The 12,244-nt window shown below is 39.4% G+C and overlaps 1 protein-coding gene across 2 annotated transcripts in view; it reads left to right on the top strand.

The window, feature by feature from the left end:
- LOC132827882 ((E3-independent) E2 ubiquitin-conjugating enzyme UBE2O) overlaps positions 1-12,035 on the top strand; it is a 177,694-nt gene extending 165,659 nt beyond the window's left edge. Inside the window, exons 18-19 of one of the 2 annotated variants that reach the window (XM_060844644.1) lie at positions 4,444-5,203; positions 11,644-12,035. In XM_060844644.1, the coding sequence (XP_060700627.1) occupies positions 4,444-5,183 (740 nt within the window). In that variant the 3' untranslated portion in view covers positions 5,184-5,203; positions 11,644-12,035. Of the gene's footprint in view, positions 1-4,443; positions 5,893-11,643 lie in introns of those variants that run through there. The other variant, XM_060844643.1, reaches the window with a different exon arrangement.
- Positions 12,036-12,244: the final 209 nt, after the last annotated feature.

Here is a 12,244-nt window from a genome sequence, read left to right as displayed (position 1 = left end):
ACTACCAAGAATCCTGTCTTTAATCCTATATTCAACATTCGAGTTCGACCTTCCAAAATGCATCACTTTGCATTTATCCAGGTTGAACTCCATCTGCCATTTCTCAGCCCAGCTCTGCATCCTGTCTGTGTCACGCTGCAGCCTGCAGTAGCTCTCTATACTATCAATGGCACCTCCAACCTTTGTCATTTGCAAATTTACTAACTCGCCCCTCAGCCTCCTCATCCAAGTCATTTATAAAAACTACAAAGAGCAGAGGGCCAAGAACAGAGCCCTGCGGGACCTCACTCAACACTGACCTCCAGGCAGAATACATTCTAGCCACAGCCACTCTCTCTGCTTTCTGTCAGCCAGCTAATTCTGAATCCCGATAGCGAAATCTCCCTGTATCCCATACCTCCTGACTTTATGAATGAGCCTACCATGGGGAACCTTATCAAATGCCTTGCTGAAGTCCATATACAGCATATCCACTGCTAGCCCATCGTCGACCTGTCTTGTCACCCCCTCAAATCAATAAGATTCGTGAGGCATGACCTGTCCCCCTCAAAGCCATGCTGACTGCCTTTAATCACACTATGCTTTTCCAAATACTCATATATCCTATCATGAATATTGAAACTGACTGCACTGTCGCAAGCATCAATAATGACAGCAATCAAGAAATTTTATGTTAAAAGTGATGTTGATTTACAAACATTTACATTAGACAGAGCTTCCGTTATGCTGGAAGGAAAAATAGATTAGCTGCAGTCTTACAACACTGAATCTAATATTTGATTTAACCACATTATGGGGCTCTCAGAAGACCTGGGAATAGGTGACAATTGAGTGCAAATAGGTGTCAATTATACAAAGTCTTGAAATGTTTCCAATACAAATGTATGCAACGTTCAGTAAATCCAGTATGAAGGAAAGACCATTTTTGAAGACCTTTACAATGTCAGCTGATACAGTTGAAATGCCACTGAATGAAATGAGGATAAAAACAATGACTGCAGATGCTGGAAACTAGATTCTGGATTAGTGGTGCTGGAAGAGCACAGCAGTTCATGCAGCATCTGAGGAGCAGTAAAATCGACGTTTTGGGCAAAAGCCCTTCATCCTGCCCCTCGAATACTGCCTGAATTGCTGTGCTCTTCCAGCATCACTAATCCAGAAACTGAATGAAATGAAGTGACTAGTGAGATGCTTTCACATGAAATACACTGGTGTGAAACTGCAACATCTTGATAGAGTATTGCACACATGTGAATAAGTGCAATAATATAACAAATGCCTGAAAATGTTTAAAAGCCACATATTGATTTGAATTAAGTGTTCAGTGTGTCTTTCGTGAATTGGCATCCCTGTGCAAATTCTTGCAGAGAAGCATTTTGCTGACTATTGAAGCTATGCAATTTGCAAAGGTCAAGGTGAATTGACCGAGACTCTGTATCCAGGCGAATGTGTTTATTGGAGTTAAGGGTCTGGCTGCTCTTGACAGTGATGTGGACCCTATTGTAATCATTCCATTTATTCAACTGCAATGTGACTATCTGGAAAGCATACTTCCAGAAAAGGAATTAAGACAGCAACGTTCATTTGATTAGGCTGCAGTTGTGAAGACAACAGATAATGCATTTGGAAAAGACAGTACTGTGTGACTGATAACAAAATATTTCACTTTTATGCCAAGCCATGACTAGCGTGGATATGAAAATATGTGAGGGATACTGTGTTCAAATTTATGACTGTGGAAAAAGTCGGTGTGTTCCATTTAGACAGAGTCCAACAATTCACAGGGTTCAAAAGGTGACTAGTTTCAAGAAATGTCAGTTCTACTGAATATTTGTTTGTTTGAGCAAATTAACCCTAATGTTATCATATCAAGTGCTGACTAAGTGAGGAAAACTGAATCCAGAAGTAGATCACTTGGGCAGCTTGACGTGGGTTAAGTCCTATATATCATCTGGACAAAATATCAACCTGAATGCAGTATACAATCCTTGGGCAGCAAATAACAATTGGTGTGAAAAATTGGCAATAAACAAGTGAATAATTTACAAGTGTCCCCTTTGGTCTCACATTTTGTGGTGTGCACAGTGCTGCCAACAAATAGGTCCCTAGTCTTCTGAGATGTACAATTTTTGTCTATTTTAGTAGGTAGAACACTTGTAACTATAAAAATAATGTAAACACTTTTAATAGCTAATAAACTGAGAAATGTTAGAGCATGACTTACACTCAGTGTATGAAAGATTGATATATGCAGTTTTCAATCAACCCAAGTAATATTCTGACTGTGCTAATATGTTGCCTGTTTAACAGGAACTTGTTAAATGCCTCATGAAAATCCATGTACGTCTACAGGTTTCCCTTTATCCGTATCACATTATTCATTCAAGGAGCTCTCATAAAATGGTTAACGTGATTTTACTTTGAAACTCTGACTCTTCTCAGTGACCTTGGTTTTGTTTTCCGAAGTGACCTATTATAATCACCTTAATGATCAATTCTAAGTTTTTCCAATGACAGCTGTCAAACTAACTGGCCTATAGTTTCCTGTATTCCATATCCCTTCTGTGAATATTTAGTACTTTACCTTTGAAATCTTTTCTAGGGTCTAGCAAAATTTGGAAAATTAATTACCTATTACCACATTGTACCCCTGTTGTAGGGCGCTAGGATGAAATCTGTCAGAACAAGGGGGTTTGATAATCCACACTTCATTGATGTACAGAACAACCTCAGTTATCCGAACATCAATTAACCAAATTTCAGATTATCCAAGCAAGATCTCAAGGTCCTGTAAATGCTTCCCTTGTTTACAATCAGATCAGTCATCGAAACAAAATACTCCTCGTCTGTCTTGTTTGGATAATCGAGGTAATTCTGTACTCCATCCTGCTTCCCTAGTAATTGTAATTTCACCAACTTTTGTCTCTTCAACCTTATGATTTACAGCTATTAATAGAAATTTTTTTGAATCCTGTGTAGTGAAGCTAAAAACAAAATATTTAACTAATTAATTTGATATTTCTTATCTACTATTAGCTTCCCATCTGGGTGTCTCTTGAGGACCAACACTTTTTTTTTGTTCATTTTTAAATACCTTTAGATACTCTTGATATCCGCTTGTAAATTTCTGGCTAACTTCCCGTCCAATTCTAATTTCTTTCTCTTAATCCCTTAAAAAGCTTAGCGTATAACATACAGAGGGATCTAGGCATGCAGGTCCACAGTTCGCTGGATGTAGCAGCACAAATGGATAAAGTAGTTACGAAGGCATATGGCATGCATGCATGCCTTCATTAGTCAGGGTATAGAATATAAAAATTGGTAAGTCATGTAGCAGCTGTATAGAACTTAGTAAGGCCATGTTTGGATTATTCTATACAGTTATGGTCACTAAACTAACAAAGATATGGAGATTTTGGAGTGGGAATACGATCTGTTTAGCAGGATGTTGCTTTGTTTGGAGGGAATTAGCTATGAGGAGAGATTGGACAAACTCTATTTTCACTCGAAAGTTGGAGGTTGAGGGGTGCCCTGATACAAGTTTACAGAATTGAGCGGCATTGGATAGAACAGATAGATGAAGCTTTTTTCTCCCCCAGGGTAGAAAGCTAAAAAGGAATAAATTTAAAGAAGGTACGACAGGCAAATTTTTTTATATACAGGAGGTGATAAGTGCCAGGAATGCACTGCCAGAGGAAGTGGTAGGAGATACGATGGCAACATTTTAAGATGCATATTGACAGGTACGTGAGTAGACGAGAAATAGAGGGATATGGTCCACGTAGAGGCAAGAAGTTTTAAAAGGCATTATATGTTGGCACAGGTTTGGTAGGCTGAACAGCCTGTTCCTGTGCTGTGGTGTTCTGTTCTGAATCATCAAATTTAGCAGCTATTACCAACCAATGTGGTTTTCCTCAGTTACTTACTTTTTTGCTTCCCCCAATCCTGGCTTCAATTTATCCTTTTTTTTTACAAAAAAGAAAAACAACCTTGGAAGCAATGAGCCAAAAAAAGCAAATTTAAAAAGCATCTGTTTCTTTCAGCACTGAATTCCCATACTGCCTCCATCAGTTTTAGAACAGAAGTAAAAGTAGCTGAACAATGTAAACATGCTATAAAGTATTTATTTTTCCAAGGTATGCGAGCAAAGCATATGCTGACAAGTTTAGATAGATAAGGGTAGATAAATCAGCACAGACTTGATGGGTTAAAGGGCCTCTTCTGTGCTGTATAAGACTCTGTTATACATTGTTTGACAATGGAACAGATTAATAGATTACATTGTCTCCATCTAATTGTGTTGGATCTTTGTAAATTTGATGTTGGAATCTTCCCTTCTTGATCCAACAAGACATTGTAAATACATGCAGGTTATCAGTTCATGTTTAAGCTTTGTTTTACTTGCTCAATATAACTTGAAAATTTCCATGATTGACTTTCCAGGTCTGATCCTAGTGAATGAACCCTATTATAATGAGGCTGGATTTGACAGTGACCGTGGTCTTCAGGAGGGTTATGAGAATAGTCGTTGTTACAATGAGATGGCCCTTATAAAACTGGTGCAATCTATGACTCAGCTCATTCAGAAACCTGTGGAAATTTTTGAACAAGAAATAAAAGAGCACTTCTACACCAATGGGTGGCGACTTGTCTACAGAATGGAGTCTTGGCTGGAAGTCAATGAAATGATCCAAAGAAGCATTGAACTTGGCAATAATGCTGACGATGAGTCTATTCAGATCTCCTCTGATACGGCAGACAGTCGAATGGATGGTCTGTCTCCATCTGCAGCACAAAGTGTTGTTGAATCTGCTCAAGCTGTTAGGGAGCCTGGGATAGAAAATTCTGAAGATCATGTGAGTAGTAAGCCACAGACGACGTTAGCAGAAGCAGGTTCAGATGAAAATATCTGTCTGGAGACTGATTCTACTGAACAGCAACCTACTGAAGCTTGCTCCCTAACTCTGGAGCAGAAGGGATCGTCATCACAAGCTATTGTCAGGCCAAAAAAAAGGCGAAAGAGTTATAGGAGCTTCCTTCCAGAGAAACGTGGTTACCCTGACATAGGTTTCCCACTCTTTCCCCTCTCCAAAGGGTTTGTAAAAAGCATCTGTGGCTGCCTGCAGCAGTACAAGGCTACCTTAATTGAGTCTGGAATTCCAGAGAAAAGAGAGGAGAGATGAGCACCGAAGCTATGCTACAGGTTTACAAAGTTTTCTAGACTTTTGATAATTGTGTAATATTAAAGCAAAGAGTCATGAGCAAATCAAGGCTGCTCACTTTTTGTATATGGATTGGAGTAAGATGAATTAACATCATGTCAGGGGAAAAGAAAGCCCAGCCTGAGCATTTTAAAGCATGATACATAAGGTGAACTGCATCTCTGGCCTTAGAATGGCTGCAAACTGATGCCCATAAAAGATGTAAAAATTACTTGAATGTTTCACTCAATAACATTAAATCTGAATTTGTAGCTTGAGATGTATACAGTATTTAATCCAGATTTAAATGTCTACAGGTGTGGGCTTGATTTAAGTTCCGAATGCTTGATTGCTTCATTCATGTAGAAAATGTTCTTGAGTGCGTTTTTTTTAATTTATTTTCAGTTGCCTTATGCCAGTGTAATATACAACTTTACGATTAAATTTAATTACAATGAAACAATGTCACTGGCTAAGGGATTTCACATCTTGGCTTCATTCAGTACTATGTCTACAGATACTGCCCAGTAATAGCAAAATAAAACAAAGTATGCTGAGTTGGCCGTGCATCTAACTCCGTTAACTGCACTGACAGAACCCATGTCGAATAAAGGAAAGCAGCTCTATGTAACATGCATTTTGGTCATTGAAAGTATAATGTTTTGATTTGTAAAATTCTCAATATTTCTCTCTTTTAGGGTTTAACACTGATCTGCTAATACACTGATTTATAGCAGTTGGGTGGATACAAATCTATTTGTTGCATTATAAGGGGCTTTTGCTGGTCTTTTGCATGGGGTATGACTTTTTTTAAAGCAGGATATTCTTGGCAATTTTCCTATGAATCTGTTCTGTTAATATACATGTAGATTTGATTTGATTTTCCACAGTGGAGTTCAACTGAAATTTTCGATTAACAGCCCCTTTGTGTAAATGTGTTGTGGAACATCTGTCCAAAGCAATTTCTACTCCCTTAAAAATATTTCCCTTCCTTATGTCCATCCTTTCTTCAAAACATGCATATTCCAAGAATATTGGCTTCTAATTTCATCCTTTGAGTACCCCAGTGTTCCAATCTTAGTTCCTTTTTCCTTTCTCATTTGCCTGCTGCCCTTAAGCCCTTGGCCATAGGCAGCTTGAAATTTAGCTAACAACATTCAGCTTTACCCATATTTCACTTGCTTTGTTATTGCGATGATCTGTCAAGTCTAGGTGCGTATCTGGCATTGTCCAAATGAGCCAAACTTCTAATCACTTTATTCATCAGTTGTAATTTCAAGCACTTCCCCCTTTAATGCTCTTGCTGCACTAACAATGGCAGGTCAAATTTTTAAGATGACTTAAACGTATAGGGTTTTTGGTTTATAAATTGGGGCTTAGAATATAAAATGGCGATCATGCTGGAACTTTAAGTCATTTTTAGGCCTCATTTGGAGTGTTGTGGTTTTAGACATCACATTTAAGGAACACCTGGATCCAGAGGAGATTTACAGTAATAATACCTGAGTTTAAGGAATTCAGTTATAAGGAGAGGTTGGAAAATTTAGAACCATTCTCTTTGGAAGAGAGGGGCTTCAGGTACCTTTTTTAATTGCGAAAATCTCAAATGTGGATTTGATAAATTAGATCAAGAAAAAACTGTTAACTGAGTCATTCGTCAGAAATCCCAGATTCATTCTTTTCATGGACTAGTCAGAATCTGGACTGTTCTTAACAGGAAACATGGTCCGTAAGACAATGAAATGTAGGGGCTGAAGTAAGCTCTTTGGCCTGCCAAATCAGCTCTGCTTTCATTGAGATCCTCGCTGACCTGATAATCCTCAACTCCATTTTTCCTGTCTTTTCCCCATAATTCTAGATTCCTTTTCAATTGAAATGCTGTCTATTTCAGCCTTGAATATACTAGAAATACTATACAGCCTCTATAGTTTTCTGTAGTATAGAATTCCACAGATTCAATTCCCTTAAAAGGGGAATCTTTCTTCATCACTTTCTTTAATGGTCATTACTCTGAGGTTATGTCCCCTGGTTCTTGATGGTCTCAGTAAGATTGTCCTTCATACTTCTAGATTCCAACAAGTCCAACTATTGAACCTCTCCTCATAAGATAGTCCTCCACACCTGGTATCAACTTAGTGAAACCTTTTCTGGACTGCCTCCAGTGCCAGTGTTTCCTGTGTTCCACTGCTTGTGATCTGAGTAGTGCCTTGTATAGTTTTAGCAAAACCTTCCTATGTTTATACTCCATTCAATTTGAAATAAAGACCAACATTCTCGTTGTCTTCTTTATTATCCACTGAACTTGAATGTTGGCTTTTTGTGATTGATGCGCAAGCACTCCCAAACCACCTCTGTTGCAGCATTCTATAATATTCCACTGTTTTAAAAAAAATCAGCATCTCTACTGTCAAAAGTGCATAACTTCACATTTTCCCAGGTGATATTCCATCTGTCAGGGTTTTACCCACTCTCTCTTAATGTATGTATATCTCTCTGCAGAATCTGTTATCCTTGCCACTTGCCTTTCTGCCTATGTATCATGCACAAACTTAGTGACAGCACATTTAACTCTGTCATTTACGTCATCAATATGTATTGTAAATAAATGAAGCCCCAACGCATCCTGTGTCATTTCACTAGTTAGAGGTTGTTATCCAGAGAGAGCCCCTTCTTATTCCAGCTCTGTCTTGCGTCCATACTAATATACTACTCCGAACATCATGAGCTCATAAGTACTCTATGTGCAGTACCTCATCAAATGCTTCTTTGAAACGTAAATATATTGCAACAACTTGTTTCCTTTTATCGATCCTGCTTGTTACCACCTCAAGTACTTGAATAAATTTGTCAGGCATGATTTCTACTTCATGCAGCTATACTGAGTCTGCTTGATTTTTATTATGCATTTCTAAATGCTCAAAGTACATCCTTTACATTAGGCTGACATTTTCTTAATGACAGATGCTAAACTAACTGGCCTATAGTTGGATCTTTTTGTCTTCCATTTTGAATGTGTTACATTGGCTGTCTTCCAATACTTGGACTTCTTCAGATTCTAATGATTCTTGGAAGATTACTAGTGCATCCATAATCTCTGCAGCTATTCCTTTAGTGTCCGAGAATTCCACATATCAGGTCCAAGGGACTTAAGACCTTTAAGATGTGCTAGCAGAAGGTAGGCTATTCAGGCTGTTTGAGTCTGCTCTGCTATTCAGTGAGATCATGACTGATTTGGTTATTCTTAGTTGCTGAACGCTTCTTTTAAAATTTACTGATTAGTTATTCCATTCACTTTCTTCCCACCTTTTGGCCCTAAAGTTAGTATTTTTAGTATGCTGTGAATGTTCTGTACTGTGAAGACATTTATTAAACTCCTTTGCCATTTTTGGGTTCCACATTTATTACTTCCCAACCTCATTTTCTAAAGGGCCTATGTGTTCGTTTGTCTTCACCTCTTTAGTTGTCTATTTCAAGAAACTCTTGTCCATTTTTTATTTGCTACAATTTAAGATATAATTTTTGAGAAGGGAGTTAATCAGTACTTGGGAAACTTGGAGTTACAGGTAAAAATAAAGCTGAGATACTAAGCACAATTACTCTTGTGTTCTACGATTTAACAACCTTTGCACACTGGTGTCCAAAATTCAGGTTTGTCATGTCTCTTGAAATGTTATTACAGCCCATACCATTCTGAGGGATGGTGCTTGTGTTGAAATCTGCGATCATACCCAAACACCAGAATGGGACCATGGAATTCCATTTAATAAATTTATTATTTTGAGACCTGCACGCATTAAGCTACAAGAGTCCTAGTTTTGATACTATGTTTAAGGACCAGATCCAACCATCAGGTAAAGAAATTTGAATGATATTTGCTGTGGCAAAGTCTTTGAAAATACTCTGGAGTGTGTCTTCGGCAAGTGTGAAATTGGGAGGAAGTGTTGCTGTTGCTGTTGCTTCAAAGGAGAATAAAGTGTTTGGTGCCTGCCCACACATGGGCTGCAATAGATGCAAAGGATACAATTGTAGAGCCTATTGGAACTCTAAATTGCTTAACTTTTTAAAATAAGATGCGGGTATTACTGGCAAGATCAACATTTGCCCATTTCTAATAAATGGCACGGCAGCTGAGTGGTTAGCAAAGTTACATCATTAGCGTGAGGGATTCAGGTTTGACTCCAGCCTCTGGTGACTGTGTAGAGTTTGCACACTTCCCATGTTTGGGTGCTCAGGTTTCGTGCCACAGTCCAAAGATATGCAGCTTAGGCGGATTGGCTGTGCTGAAATTGTCGATTGTGTCCAGGGATGTGTAGTCTAGGTGGATTAGCTTTGGGAAGTGCACAGTTACAGGATCTGGTGTTTGGATGGGGCTGGATTTAGAGTGGGATGTGCTTGGAGGGTTAGTGCAGCCTCCTTCCACATTGTAGGGATTCTATGATTCTAACTAGTGACATAATGGCATTGCTGGGCTTATAATCAAAAGACCCCAAGTAACATTTTTGGGAGAATGGGTTCCTATCCCACATTGGCAGATGGTGGAATTCAAATTTATAAAAATGTAGTATTTTTAAGAAATGTAGAACTAAATCCCAAATTGTAAAAACTGTCTGGATTTGCATGTTTGCCAGGACCTCAGCAACACGTTGACTCTTAATTGCTCTCTGAAATGACCAAACATGCTTTTTTAATTCATTCATGGGATGTGGGTGCCACTGTTAGATCAGCAAATCTTGTCCTTCCCTTGTTGCCTCTTGAGCTGTTGCAGTCCATGTGCTGTAGGTAAACTTAATGCCATTAGGACAGAGTTCCAGGATTCTGGCTCAATAGCGCTGAAGGAATGGTGATATATTTCCCAGTCAGGATGGCGAGTGGCCAGGAGGGAAACTTGCAGGTGATGGTGTTCCAATGTATCCGCTGCCCTTGTCCTTCTAGATGGAAGTGGTTTGGGAGGTATTGTTGAATGAGCTTTGAATTTCTGCAGTGTATCTTGTAGGTGGGGCACACTGCTACTGGGCTGTGGTAGTGGAGGGAGTGAATGTGAATGTGATGCAAATGAAATGGGTTTTGTCCAGGATGGTATCACGTTGATTGTGTTGTTAGAGCTATTCTCATCCAGGCAAGTGGGGAGTATTCCATTGAATTTCTGACTTTGTTCTTGTAAATGGTGGATAGGCTTTGATGTCTAGTGATAAGTTACTTAAGTTATAATATTAAAAATCACACAACACCAGGTTATAGTCCAACAGGTTTAATTGGAAGCACTAGCTTTCAGAGCACTGCTTCATCAGGTAGTTGTGACATACATGATTTGTAAGACACCTGAATTTATAGCAAACCTTTACAGTGTGATGTAACTGAAATTATACATTGAAAAAACCTTGATTGTTTGTTGAGTCTCTCATCTGTTAGAATGACCATGATAGTTTCACTTCTTTCATATGTAAATCACAACTTTATTTTTAGAAGTTACATTCTTAGGTTAACTGTAACAATTGGTGTCAGCGCAGATAAGATGTTGAAAGTGTTAGCCCCCGTGTTCTCTGTGCCATAATGTTTAGATTGATTCTAATCTAAAAAGTGAGTTAAGAGTCTTACATGGATTCATGTAGTTTTTGAGCAAAGTACAATGTAACTCTGCAAGTACAAATTCACCCACAAACGTGGCAAGTTGCTCGTCCTCATTCTCGCCAAGACCTTCCCCACACCTCCACTGCTTGCCTTTAAACTACCGTAGCAAACTGCCCAGCTTTCAAGACAACTCCATACAATAGACAATAGATGCAGGAGTAGGTCATTCTGCCCTTCGAGCCTGCACCACTATTCAATATGATCATGGCTGATCATCCTCAATCAGTATCCTGTTCCTGCCTTATCTCCATAACCCTTGATTCCACAATTCTGGAGAGCTCTATCCAACTCTTAAATGAATCCAGAGACTGGACCTCCACTGCCCTCTGGGGCAGAGCATTCCACACAGCCACCACTCTCTGGGTGAAGAAGTTTCTCCTCATCTCTGTCCTAAATGGTCTACCCCGTATTTTTAAGCTGTGTCCTCTGGTTCGGCACTCGCCCATCAGCGGAAACATGTTTCCTGCCTCCTGAGTGTCCAATCCTTTAATAATCTTATGTCTCAATCAGATCCCCTCTGTCTTCTAAACTCAAGGGTTTACAAACCCAGTCACTCCAGTCTTTCAGTGTAAGGTAGTCCCGCCATTCCAGGAATTGACCTCGTGAACCTACGCTGCACTCCCTCAATAGCCAGAATGTCTTTCCCTTAAACCTGGAGACCTGAACTGCACACAGTACTCCAGGTGTCATGGTAGGTGCTGCAGGATGTGTCAGTGTGGGGACATGGATACCACCATTGTGTGGGGACACCTCCCACCATGTACATGTCAGGAACTCATGTGACTCACAACATTGTCTATCTTATACGTTGCAGGCAAGGATGCCCTGAGGCATGATACATTGGTGAAACCGAGCAGAGGCTATAGCAAAGAATGAATGGGCACCGCACAACAATCAACAGACAGGAGTGTTTCCTCCCAGTTGGAGAACACTTCAGTGGTCCAAGACATTTGACCTCAGACCTTCAGGTGACCATCCTCCAAGGCGGACTTTGGGACAGGCAGCAGTGAAAAGTGGCCGAGCAGAGGCTGATAGCTGAGTTTGATACCCATAAGGAGGACCCCAACCGGGACCTTGGGTTCATGTCACACTACAGGTGACCACCATTGTACTATAGTTTGTGGGGTAAATTTGTACTTGCAGAGTTACATTATACTTTGCTGAAAAACTGCATGAATCTTATCTGCGCTGACACCAATTGTTAGTTAACCTGAGAATGTAACTTCTTTGAAACTTTTTTTACATGTGATTTACATTTGAAAGAAGTGAAACTATCATGGTAATTGTAACAGATGAAATACTTAACAAACAATCAAGGTATTTTTCAATGTATAATTTCAGTTACATCACACTGTAAAGGTTTGCTATAAATTGTGTCCTCCACAACCACCTGATGAAGGAGTGTCGCTCCGAAA

This window comes from Hemiscyllium ocellatum, chromosome 25, assembly GCF_020745735.1.
Source record: "Hemiscyllium ocellatum isolate sHemOce1 chromosome 25, sHemOce1.pat.X.cur, whole genome shotgun sequence".
NCBI lineage: Eukaryota > Metazoa > Chordata > Chondrichthyes > Orectolobiformes > Hemiscylliidae > Hemiscyllium > Hemiscyllium ocellatum.
Note: the sequence above shows the minus strand (reverse complement) of the source record. Positions and strands in the feature narration are given on the sequence as shown.